Source organism: Manis pentadactyla, chromosome 5 (assembly GCF_030020395.1).
Source record: "Manis pentadactyla isolate mManPen7 chromosome 5, mManPen7.hap1, whole genome shotgun sequence".
NCBI lineage: Eukaryota > Metazoa > Chordata > Mammalia > Pholidota > Manidae > Manis > Manis pentadactyla.
In genome coordinates this window covers 43,185,809-43,199,485 of record NC_080023.1, presented here as the reverse complement: position 1 = coordinate 43,199,485, position 13,677 = coordinate 43,185,809, and the positions used below count along the sequence as shown (strand labels likewise).

The following is a 13,677-nucleotide window of genomic DNA, read 5'->3' as shown; positions in this document are numbered from 1 at the left end:
TGTCCAAGTCTCTGATCACAGCAAGAGTGTTCAAAATCTTGACTCTAGCTGCTTGGGCTTACTTCTGGTCTCTAATCCCCTGAGCCTCTCCACCCCACTCTTCCTCCTCCTAGCTCCTCAGTGTAGTCTATATGATCCCTTCCTCAACTAATAACCTGACAAACTATCAGTCTATCACTCAAACTTTAACCTTTATCTTTGCTTCTGGTACTAAAAAGTTTCTCCTCAGTTTTGAATTCAATATTTCCTGGATGACTATTTCTTAATAGCCTTTATTTTTTAGAGCAGTTTTAGACTTTAAGAAAAATCGGGAGCACAGTACGGAGAGTACAGATACTCCTGCACACCATTTTTTCTATTATTAACACCTTACAGTATGTTTGCTAAAATTAACAAATAATTGATTCAATATTATTAACTATAGCCCATGGTTTATTGTGATTTCCTTAGTTTTTACCTAACTTCCTTTTTCTGTTCCAGAATCACAACCAATGTACCAGATTACATTCAGTTGTCATGTCTCCTTGGGCTCCTCTTGGCTGTGATATTCTCTCAGATTTTCCTTGTTTTTGATGATCTTGATAGTCTTCAGGAATACTTTTGAGGTATTTTGTAGGATACCTCATTATTGGAATTCATCTAATGATTTTTTTTTTACTTAGAGTGGGGCTGTGGGCTTCTGGAGGAAGATCAGGAAGGTTAAGTGCCATTTTCATTATATCAAATCAAAGGTACGTGTGTTAATGTGATTCATGGCTGTTGATGCTGACCTTGATTACCTGGTTGCAGTAGTGTTTATCAGGTGTCACCACTATAAAATCAGCAAATTTTACTAACAATAAAATATAAATTTTATTATCTAAATTTATTACACAGATTTATTTTATTTATAATAAAATAAAATTGCCCCCTTTTCATAATGCACTATTTGGAAGGAGGTCTCTATGTATAGTCCACACTTAAGGAGTAGGGAGTTATGCTCCCCTTTATTACTCTTTTTAAAATGACTATATCTGATCAAGGTTGTCTATGTGTTTGTAGAATCAAGGGGTTCTGTGTTGGCTCTGTTTGTCAAATTGCTGGTTGTGGAAGCTGAGTCCTTCTCCTGGATTTGGTGTTCTGCTAAACACAGTAGACACTGTTTGGATCAGCTCTGCAACTTAGAGGGACGATTACTACCTCCTTCTACTTTTCTCTCCCTATACTTTAACACCACACTTGCAGTTGACCTCTCACCACTCTGGCTACTTCCCCTCAGCCTCCTTTGTCATTCACTCTCCCTCTCTCCATCTCTAATCACTGAAATGCCTTGTCTTAAATCCTCTTATCTTCTCACTCTCTCCCTAGACCACCTCTCCTCTTGGCTTTTGAGCCATCCTGGTCACTTCTATGGCTACTGATACCATCTATGAGCTGATGGATACCAAACATATTTATTTCCTGCCAAGACTTCTCTTTTGAGCATTCCCTCCATCCTTATTCTTGTTCTTCCTTTCTGTCTTATCTATCCATCCATCTGCACATCTATCCATTTGTCTACCTTTATCTATGTGCTTCTTGACATCTCTACTAGGTGTCTCACATTCCACAGACTGAATCTATTATCCTCTCTGACAAATTTGGGACATCTTGAGGTGTGGTTGAACTCCGGGGACTTAAACATCACGCGTGGTTCATCCCTTGGCCCTGCTTTCCTCATTCTTAGGCAAGTTTCTACCATTGCAAGAGCACTATGGCTTCTAGTAGATTCATAGAAAAAGAGACTCCGCCACCCCAATAGCTCTATTGAAAGTCCTGATATTGAATCTCATTGGCTCTATCTGAATTGTGTATCCATTCAAACCAATTACTGTGCCCCAGGGCAACTCATGCTGTCTTATCTGCCAGCCCAAGGCCATTTGTGCACTCTTGGGACTGAGTATGTGGTCAGCTTAACCCAGTCACACGCACTCAGAGTGGGGGAGTTACGATTTACCACAAATCGTCTGGACACAGGGGTTATGTGCTGTTGTCAGAAGAAGTAGGGGATGCATGCTGGGTAGGTTGGGCTCTTGGTCTCCTGTTTGGGGATTTTAAAATGCACATTTGATAATGTCACAGTCTGGCTTCACATCCTCAGTGCAGCTTTTTTACTTCTAGGGTAAACTTTGACTCCTTACCAAGGCCTTCAGGTTTCTAACAGCCACTTTGATCCCATGTCAGTTTGGCTCGGCCTTCCTTACTGTGGTCCAGCCACACTGGCTTTGGCTTGTACCTGATTTGGTCCATGTTAGGCTGGAGAAAGGAAAAACAAGGACATGCAAACAGCACAGAGAGATGCCATAGGGGGAGAACAGACCAGACCCCAAAGTCCATGCCGTATGTGGAAAGGGGACAGCTCTCCCTGAATTCCATCCTGATGTGCCTACTAAGACCTGGATGTCAGCCTCCTCCCTCTTGGAAGTTAAAAAGTTTCTAGTTGTCTATTATGTCACCTTTAGCCAATCACACCTCTCCACACCCCCTAGGATAGCTTGCCCACTCCTCCCCCTCCTAATCCTTTATAAGCCCCCCACCTCCCTAACTGGGTGTGACTTCTCTGGCCTCTCGCAAGAAAACCACAGAACCTCACCTGGGGGTATTTAAATAAATTACCTGGCCCTTTGTTGCCTCTCTTTGCCTGCTTATTCCTGTTAGAATTTATCTTACAGTCCATGCTCTTTTTTGCCTTGGGATCTTTAAACATTGTTACTGAGTGAATGTTTGTGTTCCCCCACAATTCATATGTTGAAATCTTCACCTCCAATGTGATGGTATTAGGAGGTTGGGGCTTTGGTAGATGACTGTCATGAGGGTAGAGGAATACATTTCTGTTGTTTATAAGCCACCCAGTGTTCTAAGTGGTATTCTAACTAAGACAAATATGCTGTTCTCACTTCATGGAACTTTCTCCTTTCTTCTATTTCCCTACCCTTATATTTTCGCTTAACTCATCAACTTAAATGTCATTTCTCCAGAGAAGAATTTCTGATTTCTCAGAGACAGGTAGGTCTGTTCACGACACTCATGGTCCCCTGTACATCTCCACAGGACTGATCACAGTTCTAATAGTTCATTATTTTTATAATTATCTGTCAGCCCTCCATAATGGACTTTATGCTCCATGAAGCCAGGGACTGTTTTTTGTTTACCACTCCTAGTTCCTGGCACAGAGTATGACACATGGGAAAAATTCAATGCATATTTGTTTAATGAATGAATGAGTCAACAAATGAGGGATTAAATGTTGTCTTAGCTTGGCCTACCATACCAAAATACCATAGACTAGGTAGCTTAAACAACAGACATTTATTTCTCACAGTTCTGGAGACTGTAAATCCAAGGTTAAAGTGCTGCCCTATTTGGTTCCTAGTGCGAGTCAGCTTCTTGACCTGAAGGTAGTAATCTCTTTTCTGTGTCCTTACAGTGAGGGAAGGGTTGTGGAGATAGCAAGCTCTCTGGTCTTTTCTTATAAGGACACTAATCCCATCTGAGGATCCCACCCCCTCAACTTCATCTCAACCTAATTACCTCCCAAAGACCTCTCCAAATACCATCACACTGGGGGTTAGGGCTTCCACGTATGAATTTTGAGGGGACACAGTACAGTCCACTGCATGTGCATTACTTCACTTCATTCTTGATAACCCCATGACATAAGTTCCATTTCAGGGTGAAGGAAAGGAAGCTTAGAAAGTTGAGTCAGTCCAAGATCATTTAGCTAGGTAGTGACAGACCTTGGAAGTTTACAAATCTAGGAATATTTGCCTTAAAAACAACTGAATATTTGTTGCCTCATGAGGGCCCTGAGGCATTATCCTCTTCGGTTTGGAACCATTTGGTCTGAAGGTAAATGTGAGAGTGTGTGAAGCAGGAGTGTGGAGCAGAACGTGTCTAGGGAGGACTCCATCCAGCAGAGAGCAGGAGAGCACCTGAGCATGAGGGACAAGGTACTGAGAAGGGGGTTCAGTAGAGACAAGGGAAGGGGTGCAACAGGATCCTGGAGGGTTGAGGGAGCAGTTTGGGACTATGATGTCAATGAGCATCAGGGAGACTCATCTTTCTCACCCTCTTGGCCTTGTTCCCAGGCCCCACACCCCTTTGCTAGCTCTGACAGGTTTTTCAGAGCTGGAAAAAGGAAAGCAAAATAGGAAGAGCAAAAATAAGGCAGTCGCCACTTTGCATTGAGGCAATGGGGGTTACAAAGATCTCTGTTGAATAGATCTTAGAATAAGAACATTTTACCACAAAGAACCAGTGTTAAGGGAGAGGTTCTCACATTTATCAGAAGCTAAGTTAACTCATGATATTCTAGAAATAGTGCTGGTAACAATATATCTCAATTCACATGACATTTATTGAGCTCCTTCTCTGAAGCAGAAACTGTGGAAAGTGCTGGAGATTTAAGGAGGTATGGGTGACATCCTCTGCCCTTGGAAAGTTGTCAGCTATGTGATGACCTAGATACTTTGAGGCACTAGCCCCTTATCTTGGCCACTGTTTCCACAGAAAGGTGAATTCTCAGTCACAGCACTCTGGATGTGGGCCATGCCTGAAACATACTGACCTCCTTCTTCTAGGTCCCTTTTCATACCCTCCCATTTGCAGACTCTCCTTTAACTGAATACAGCCACTGGTCTCCTGCTTCCTGCCAAGATGGAAATTCAGGGGCCTGGCCTACCCATTGTACTGGAGTCGAAACTCTGAGTTTCCTTATTAAATAGCCATTTGGCCATGAGAAGGTCACATAACATTTCTGAAAGTAGGGAATAAGTTATATCCTCCTTGGCTACCTCACAGAGTTCTTGGGGAATATTAAATGATATGTATGTATGTGCTTCATAAATAGTAAAACATTACATAATGCAAAAAAAATTGTACAGATCCTCATAGAACTGATTAACTGAATGGGAACTAGAGATGCCCTTTTGTTGCCCCATATTTACCATGTGCCAGGCCCTCTTCTAAGCATCTCACATGTATTAATCCATTGAACCTGTAGAGCAGTCCAGTGACTTAGGTGGTATTATTATCCTCATTTTATACATGAGGAACAGAGAGGTTATGTGACTTGTGCAGGGTCACACAGTAAGTGGAAGAACTGAGATTCAAAGGCAAGCAGTCAGGCTCCAAGCCCATTGTTAACCACCAAACTATGCTACCTTCTGTGCTATGTTAGACCCTCTGTATATTACTCTGGCAGCACTTGACAAAATAACAAGTGCTTGCCTTAGTGATAAATAACGCACTTGGAGGCAGGGACTGTTAGCTCATCCATATACACAGATACACCCCCCCCCACACACACACATGCACATGCACAGTGCCTGCCACATGTTTGGAGGTCAGTAAATATTTGTTGAAGGAATAGATGAATAAACGTACTCTGGGGAAATATACAGTAGATACATCTACTGTGTTTTCCCTTCATCGTTTATTAGCTAACCATGTTCATTTCCTTCAACCATTCCAGGAGGAGATTTTTGGCATTTCTCTCTGTCCTTGTCCTCTTTTGCACTTTCTCAACTTCAACAATGACCCATCTAAGGAGAAGGGAACTGCAGGACATGAACACTGTAATAGGCCAGCTTTGGGTCCACTATGCTACCCTTTCCTGCTCGCACAGTATATGCTCATTATGCAGGACTCTTTAAGGAGCCTGCTCCTGCCCCTCATGATATGTATGCTCAGGCAGGTTCTTGACCATGAAATCAAGTATCCGAAGTGACACTTAGCATTTACTAATTGTCTGGGCAGGTAAGCTGGATACATTAAACTCTTCTTCCCCTCAGTTCCTCTCTCCTCCCTTTTCTGGGAGGAGCTGTAAGGAAGAGAAAGGGCTTCCCGAAGGTCTTAACCAGAAGAAAAAGTTATGTTTGATGAGGTAGCCGGGGCAGGAAACTGCATCTTGCAGTCTGGAATCCAGATAATTTATCAGTTTTGTTTCATGCATGACGAAGTTTTTCTTGTAAGAAAAAAAAAAGTAGCATTGTTGGCCTCACATATTGAACTATGTTTAAGGGGATGGTGGTACAAGATGTTTGAATTGGGACAAGTTTTGAAAAAACCTGTATTATAGTGAACAAAAAGATTTGCAGCTTGTCTGTTAGGTTCTTCGAATTGGGAAAGTACAGACTCTGCTCTTTATTACATATTAAAAAAACAACAAAAAGTGAGATTCGATTATTAGTTAAACTGGCAATCAATCCCACGCCAAAATAAATTATCTTCCAACCAGGGCTTTTATTTTTAGTCGTTTTGGTTGGAAATTACTTTGGGGAATTAAGCGTCCCAGTGGACACTCGACGTTCTGTTTCTGGAGTCGGTCTCACAACCTCCTGCCTTCAAAGGCCACCCTCTGGGTCGACGACCCAGTTGCTGGAGGGCGGGGTCACGCCGGCGGGAGGGCGCGTCCGAAGCGTCGACGGGTGGAAATGGAGGAGGGAAGGAGGCCCGGGAGCGCGCGAGGCCTCACGTGCGCGCTCCCGCCCCCCAGCCCGCCGGCCAGCCCACGCGCCCACGCACCCAAGCGCCCACGCACCCGCCCGCACTCCCGGGAAGTCTCGCGATGCTTTAGCAGGCTGCTCCCGCTGCGGGTGGCTTAGGCTTGTTGCTGTGGTTGCCTGAGTTGCTGCTGCTACGGCGGCGGCGGCGGCAGAGGTGTCGGCCCTTGGGCGGATGTTGACATTGTGCTGTTATTGCTGACGGTAATGGCGGCGGCGGCGATAGCCGGAGCAGCATCTCCTGTGTAGCCGGAGCCGAGACAGCCAAGAGGGGACTCTGCGGCCTCCGAGCCCACGGCAGCGACTCCGCTCAGTCTGCGCCGCCGCGCCAGCCCGTATCCCGGCCCCAGGCCCTGGAGTCAGGTCCCGGTGGGCAGGGGGCCTCGGAGGCACAGGATGGCGGATTTCGACGAGATCTATGAGGAAGAGGAGGACGAGGAGCGGGCCCTGGAAGAGCAGCTGCTCAAGTACTCGCCGGACCCGGTGGTGGTCCGCGGCTCCGGTCACGTCACCGTGTAAGGCCCGGAGGAGGGCGAGGACGGGGCGGGGGGGACGCGGGGCTTGGGTGGTCCCCTACTCCTCGGGAGCCCCCTCGGCCTTCAGGAAGAGTGGGCGACCGGGAAGTGGAAACTTGCTTTATTTTCATTTGTGGCGCTTTCGGCAGTGGGGACAGACCGTGCCCTCCCTCCCCGCACACCCCTTTCACCAGGCCTTACAGGCCTGGGCAAGGTGACGGATCCCACAAGACAAGGTTTTTCTTTAGGGTCTGCACGTCGGGCCGCCTCTTCAGCTTCCGGGTGGAAGTACACTTATTTATGAGATGCCTACTTCTTGTTTTCTTACCCAGTTACCTGGGTTTCTCTCTCCTCGTCTGTGCCTTTGAGCGTGGTGACATATGGCTCAGAGACCAGATCTGGGCCGTGTGAGACCCCAGTGACAGTCGGTACTGAGAGGCTCACTGTCGTGTCTTAACGTCTTTCACCCATATCCAGTATTTCACACTGGGAAATAGGTCTTCCCAGTTTCTTGCAGAGTCAATTTCTGTGGAACTAATGTAAGTTACTGTAATTGTATAAGATAAAAGGGTACATGTTTACAGTTAAAATTGAAAAAAAATCTACGTGACGGTTACACTCTGTTAAGGTCACTGAGGATTCTCTGTAATCTAAGTCCTTCCTTTGGGCATGAACTCTGGGTTGACTTCTTCATTTGATGAGAGTTCCTGTAAGTCCGATTAGCAACATTTAAAAGTCTGGTATTATTTAAACAATGAGGAATGAGTGCTTTCCAAACGTCATGACTAATAGAGGAATGTGAAGACTAGACCCAAATAATGAGCTGTCCGGAAGCAGGAAGTTTGGTAATGTTTCTCTGAGAAGTACAGAATTTTGTACAATTTGAAGTATTTATACTCTTTTTCATTTTGGATCTCTTGCTCCAATCATAGGCCAAACTTGCATGCTTGTCAAATATCTCCACGCTTCAACTTTTTAGTAAAATAAAAGGGCCAGTAAGTCTGAGGCTATCTGTAACAGTTTTCATTGTATTTTTGGTATAGGGTGAGTGGGATGTGCAGTGAATAACTTTTAGTGAAACAGACTTCTCATGTAAGATTGTCAGCAAAATCCTTGTATTTCTCAGTACATAATGTGCTCAGCCATGTTGTTATTTGGGTATGCTTATGTAATGCTTTGATTTCTTTAGCACCTGTTAGTTTATATTCAGGTGACTTAGGGTAAAACACTGTATAATCGCTGTCACAGCATGGTGAAAAGACAACGAGATTTATCACCACGATAACAGTTGCATAGTGTTTTAACTGTCATCACCAGCAGAATTAAGAAATACAACCAAATATGGATGGTAAATATTTTCTTTAACATTTATCACAGAACATTTTTACTCTCAGAGCCTGCCATTTAGTTTAACCTTAGGACTTCTTTTAAATTGTATTAAACCTAAGGAGTACATAGGTACTTAAAGAAGCATTTTTCAGACTTTTCGTGCTAACTCCCCACCCTTTCCCCTGCATTCCTCATGTCAAAGAAAAGCTAGCAACGTTTTGTTATTTAAAAAGGTGTAGCTATGGTTGTAATGTTTCCTCTAAGGAAAAGAAAAGCTAAGCACTTTATTGGGTAAATGGAAAATACAGTAGGCAAAGTACTCAGAACCAAATAGGTTATCAGTAAATTTGATTGTAGTTGGCTACTTAGATATGTTAAACTGGGGGCTTTAAAAAAAGTATCCCTGCTTTTGTTGCAGGTCAGGCCAATTTCGGGCCAAGTATCTGAATGAGGTCCCCAGGATGGACAGTTTTTTTTTTTTAAAAGTCCCACAAGTGATTCTAATGTGTAGCCAGGATTGAAAACCATTATTCCACAGTATAAAGAGGAACTCTATGCCACCAGTAAACAGTGTGCCTTTCTACATTGGGACTTACTATTTCTGTATCTCCCTCAACTACTTCCCTCTCTTCTAGGTTACCTTGTTTCTAGGCTCTGGGTTCAAATCTACTCTCTGCTGCTGCTTGGGTAAATTATTTATGTCTCTTCAGTTAAAATGGGGATAGTTATAATCCCTAACCTGTAAGATTATTAAGGATTAAGTGAGACAACACGTCATGAATTCGTAACATTGTGTGGTACTGTGCTCAGTAAATATTAGCCTTTACTGATTGTCCTTCACACATATAGTGTTCTACTTTGAGAAATATATTTAAATCTGAACTGCCGTTTTCAAACCTAGTGGTGATTCACTGTAGTCTTACTTTTCCATTTCTAAACAATTTATGTGAGGTTAAGTTTGTGAAATATATTGTGATGGGAATTAATAAGCATCTTTCTGCATTGAAAACCTAAACCTGTTTTGTGGTGACATAGGTAAGTACAGTAATAGTAATACAAAGCTTTATTTTACATGACTCTGTCATGCATAATTCACAGGCATACTGTACCAAGTTGAATTATTTTTGCCTTTAACGATAAATGGAAAGAGCTATTAGAACAGTTACAGGAAAACTGGCTAAGTCTGTCACTGCTGCTACTCTCCTCCATGCCTTCTTTAAGAAGTTGTTCTGGTCTTTCCTTACCAGTTTGAAAGTAAATGATGGTGTAAAATAAACTAAACCATCTGTAATCTAGATCAATCTGAAAAATGTAGATCCATCCATATGTGTTTTTCACAGATTTCACTTTTGGGTTGGCCTTTATAATAGAAAATTTCTGCTCTTTTTTAACTCCCTACTTTAATATATTACAGTGTTACTCTTATTTTCAAAATCACTGTTTGTCTTGTCATTATAATGATGTAAGAAAGTAAATTACCTTCCATTTTCTCCTATACAGGCAGCTCTTGCTTAGTTTTGGGGCATAATCAGATCTTTGGGACATAGGGTGCAAAATATATAATTTGTCAACAAAATCTGCTTTAATGTAGTTTTTAATACAAATATTTTCATATTGACTCTAAATCAGACTTGTACTGTACTTCCATCATGATATATGTTCTTTCTTGACATTTTTCTGGGTGAGAATAATAATTTCCTTCATTGTTAGATTTACAGGTAGCAGTGTGGAACAGGGTGGCGGCTTCATCAGGAGGAAATCTTGTGCCGTAGCGTATTTTGAGGAATAGTGGTGTTTAAAAGAAGACAGGGAAATGATAACTTCCTATTACTGCATAATATTTTTGTACATGTAATTTAAAAGTCTTGAACTCACACTTCAGTTAAAAGTAAGTTTCCTATTTTTGTGTGTGTGATTTCTCATTATGCAATGAATGTGAGGAAAAAGTGATTAACTTACTAGGTAGTATTCACCAGGTTGGTTAATATTTTACAGTTATGGAGTTCTTTATCTCTCAGAATAAGTTTGTACAAAATATAATAATCATTTGTTGAAGACTTTGATTTTTCACAATGATGATAGCACTAAAGGATGTGTTAATATAAAAGTTAGAATTTAAAGCTAGCTTTAGGCCAGTAGTTCCTAGCTAATCAATCATTGTAACTGACATTATTTGCTCCTGTCTCACTTCCTGCCCTCCTATAACATAATCAAACTTGGAACTTTCATAGGGCATGTATAACCTTTGACTTCTAACATTAAGTCCTGTCATAGAGCCAAGTTATTTTATGTGGTTTGTTTCTAATAGTATTCTCTTATAATTTCACTAAATTACTGGGTCTTTGTGTAGTCTCTTTTGAGGTAATAATCTTCCTACCATCTTCCTCATCTTTCAGCACCAGTTTTTATCTGTGGCTGTGGGACTTACTATCTTTGTTTGTTTTCATCTCAGGTATGCTGTGGAAAATGGAAAGATGCAGAAATGTGACTTGAAGTGAAAAATTTTGGAAACTACTTTGGGGTACAATAGGACCTTTGCATAGGAGACATCACAAAAACACAGTAATATTTACTAACCCTTCAAATGGTAGAGTTAATAAAATTGTCTTGAAATGTATCAGTATTTCAACACTGTTACTAGATGCTATCGTTAACAAGAGACCTGAACATTTTGCCCAAATAACGGAAGCACTTCAATTGAACCATTTTTAAAAATTTTGTAACTCCAACCTCCTTTCTCCATCCAGTATAATGTAAAAGGCATATTTCATTTTTAAAGATTAAACTTTTTGTTTTGAGATTTTTGAACACCTTGTTGATATTTCTCCACAAGGCTGTTAAGTTTTTTGAGTGCAGGGGTTGTGCTTATTGCTCTTTATTTCTCCAACATTTAATGCAGTTTCTATAATATTATAGGTCCTGAAATGTTCTCTAAATAAATGAGGTAATTGCTTGCATCTTTGGATCTTGTTAGCATTGCCGTGGAATAATCGTTTTCTTCCCTCTCTACCTCCTAATGAAGGCAAACTATTTTACAATAGAACTCTTGTTAAATGATATTCGAAAGATTGAATGGCTCCTCTTTTTTTTTTTCTTAAACAAAATTTGGTAATTATGAGGAAATTATCAAATTAGGGTACATGCTTTTTTACCAGAGATTTTTCTTATTCTATAATTTGACAGGAAATTAGTTTTATTTAGAATATAGCATTGAACATATCTTTGATGGATCAGAGGAAAAAAATGCTAAACATACTAATTGGACCAACTACTAAAACTTCTTAATGGGTGAACTTTCTTTTAAGCTTGAGAAATGAGAAATAAGGTAGTAAACTGAGTTTCAAAATTTTATTTGTATTTCAATCTGGAATTCATGTGGTGTTCCAAACAATTCAGTGTTGGATTGCTGCCTGCCAACAAATGTGAAATTGACTAGTACTTCAAATTTTATGTGATGAGCTAAGTGGAATAGGGGGACTAAGTGGTAAAAAAGTAAATTACATGTAATTATTTATGATGGTAAATCAAATGCTATAATTCTAAATAACATTACTCAGTAATATTATCTGAAAGATACTATTTTAAATTTAAGAGATGCTTTTGAATCCAGCTTGAGTTTATTATATTCCTAACAGATTTAAAGGCCCAGGATATTAGACCAACTATATACTCAGAAGGGAATCTTTTAAGTCTCTACAGTATGTATGCCTGGCTTCTTTCTAATTTACAATGAAGCTACTTGAGATTTCATTCTCAATAAAATTAAGCTTTAAATATAGCATGTAGCAACAGATATTTTAGGTATCCTTACTCTAGTATCTTCTGTGTAAGGTTTTTTTTGTGACTTTTCATAATTTGTGTCTGAATCCATTTATAAAATCAGATTTTATACCAGTGTTTCCATGTTCATGCAGTCTTGCTTAATCCCCAGTGCAAGATTTCTTAAACTTGCCTGATTATCAGAATCACGAAGGGCATTTTTAAAAATAAACATTTTAGGTTCTTACTGTAGACAGGTATGTTTAATCAGATTTGTTAAAAAAGAGAGAGGAGTCTAGGAATTTTTATTTTTAAAAAGAATGTAGGTGATTCTCATATCAGACACATCTGGAAAGCATTGGACATGTAAAGTATAGTGAGGCCCTGGTTATATAGTTACAACTGAAACATAGTTCCTCTGCCCTCTTGGAACTTACAGCCAGTAGATAAATGATGTCTCAAAATTACTGTGAAGGACATCAGTAGAGTGCTGTGATTGAAAATAATGTGATTAGGGAAAACCTCTCTGAAAAGTTAACATTTGAAAAGGATGAAAGAGTCCTGTGAAGAGCACCCCAAGTCTGGAGAACAGCAAAATAAGCTTGGCCTGCTTGAGGGACTGAGAGGATACTTCTGCTTTATGGCTAGAATGTAATGGACAAAGGGAATAGTGCCTTGAAATGAGGTTGGTGAGCTCAATAGGGGCCAGAAAGGATTGTACAGGGATTTGAGTGAAACTGGGGAGAGTTTTTTTATTAACAAGTCAGGAGTCTATTGAACAGTGTAGATGAGACATGACAATGGCCTGATCTAGGGTGTGGTTTTTGGATAAAGGAGATATTATAGTTCTGGCTATAAGTCATCAGATCTCACAACTTTCCTATGAGGTATGGAAAAATACAGCAGTGGCCACTTTTGCCATCTCATTCCCCAGTTGTAGTTTTTTTTTTGTTTTTTGTTTTGTTATGTGGAGGGTGAGGTCAGAGAACTGTGGCTGCCCTTAACTGTTGATTCATGGCTGTCTTGATGACATACCTGCATTTCCTGTTCCACTGCCACAAGGCAGCTCATATGCCACCAAGAGAACAGCATATGCTGGAAGCGGAGAGGGGCTTTCCCACAAGATCATAGATTTGAAGGGAAGATCTTTGTAAAGTGGTATCCTTTAACTACAAGATGTATGGTACTTGACAGTGAACTGTTCATTAGATTTGAGAAAAAGATAGTGCTTTGTATATCTTTACACTTAAAACTGAATTGGGTACACAGGGACTGAAATTTTCTCACAAAGGCCTTTCTAGAAAAATGATTTTTTCTTCATGAGCTCTTTTCCATTCAACAATCTAGTAAATGAAGTTTACTTAGCTTAGAGTTGGTTGGTTGGACTTTGGGGGTGACCTCCCCTTTTTCTTTTTTTTGATTACTAAGAAGTGAATGTGTGTTTACTTCTTGTAAGAGCTCCTTGTTTCATTCTCTTTTATCTGCATTGTAGTTACAGTGGAGTCCTTGGTTAGTACAGTGAAGGAGTTTTTATGCAGCCAGCCTTCTTTCTC

At 40.7% G+C, this 13,677-nt stretch overlaps 1 protein-coding gene across 2 annotated transcripts in view; it reads left to right on the top strand.

Moving 5' to 3' along the window:
* Window positions 1-6,423: 6,423 nt before the first annotated feature.
* The window catches only part of CHIC2 (cysteine rich hydrophobic domain 2), a 46,039-nt gene continuing 38,785 nt past the window's right edge, over window positions 6,424-13,677 (top strand). The window contains exon 1 of one of the 2 annotated variants that reach the window (XM_057502231.1): window positions 6,424-7,036. In XM_057502231.1, the coding sequence (XP_057358214.1) occupies window positions 6,918-7,036 (119 nt within the window). In that variant the 5' untranslated portion in view covers window positions 6,424-6,917. The remainder of the gene's footprint in view (window positions 7,037-13,677) is intronic. The other variant, XM_036895293.2, reaches the window with a different exon arrangement.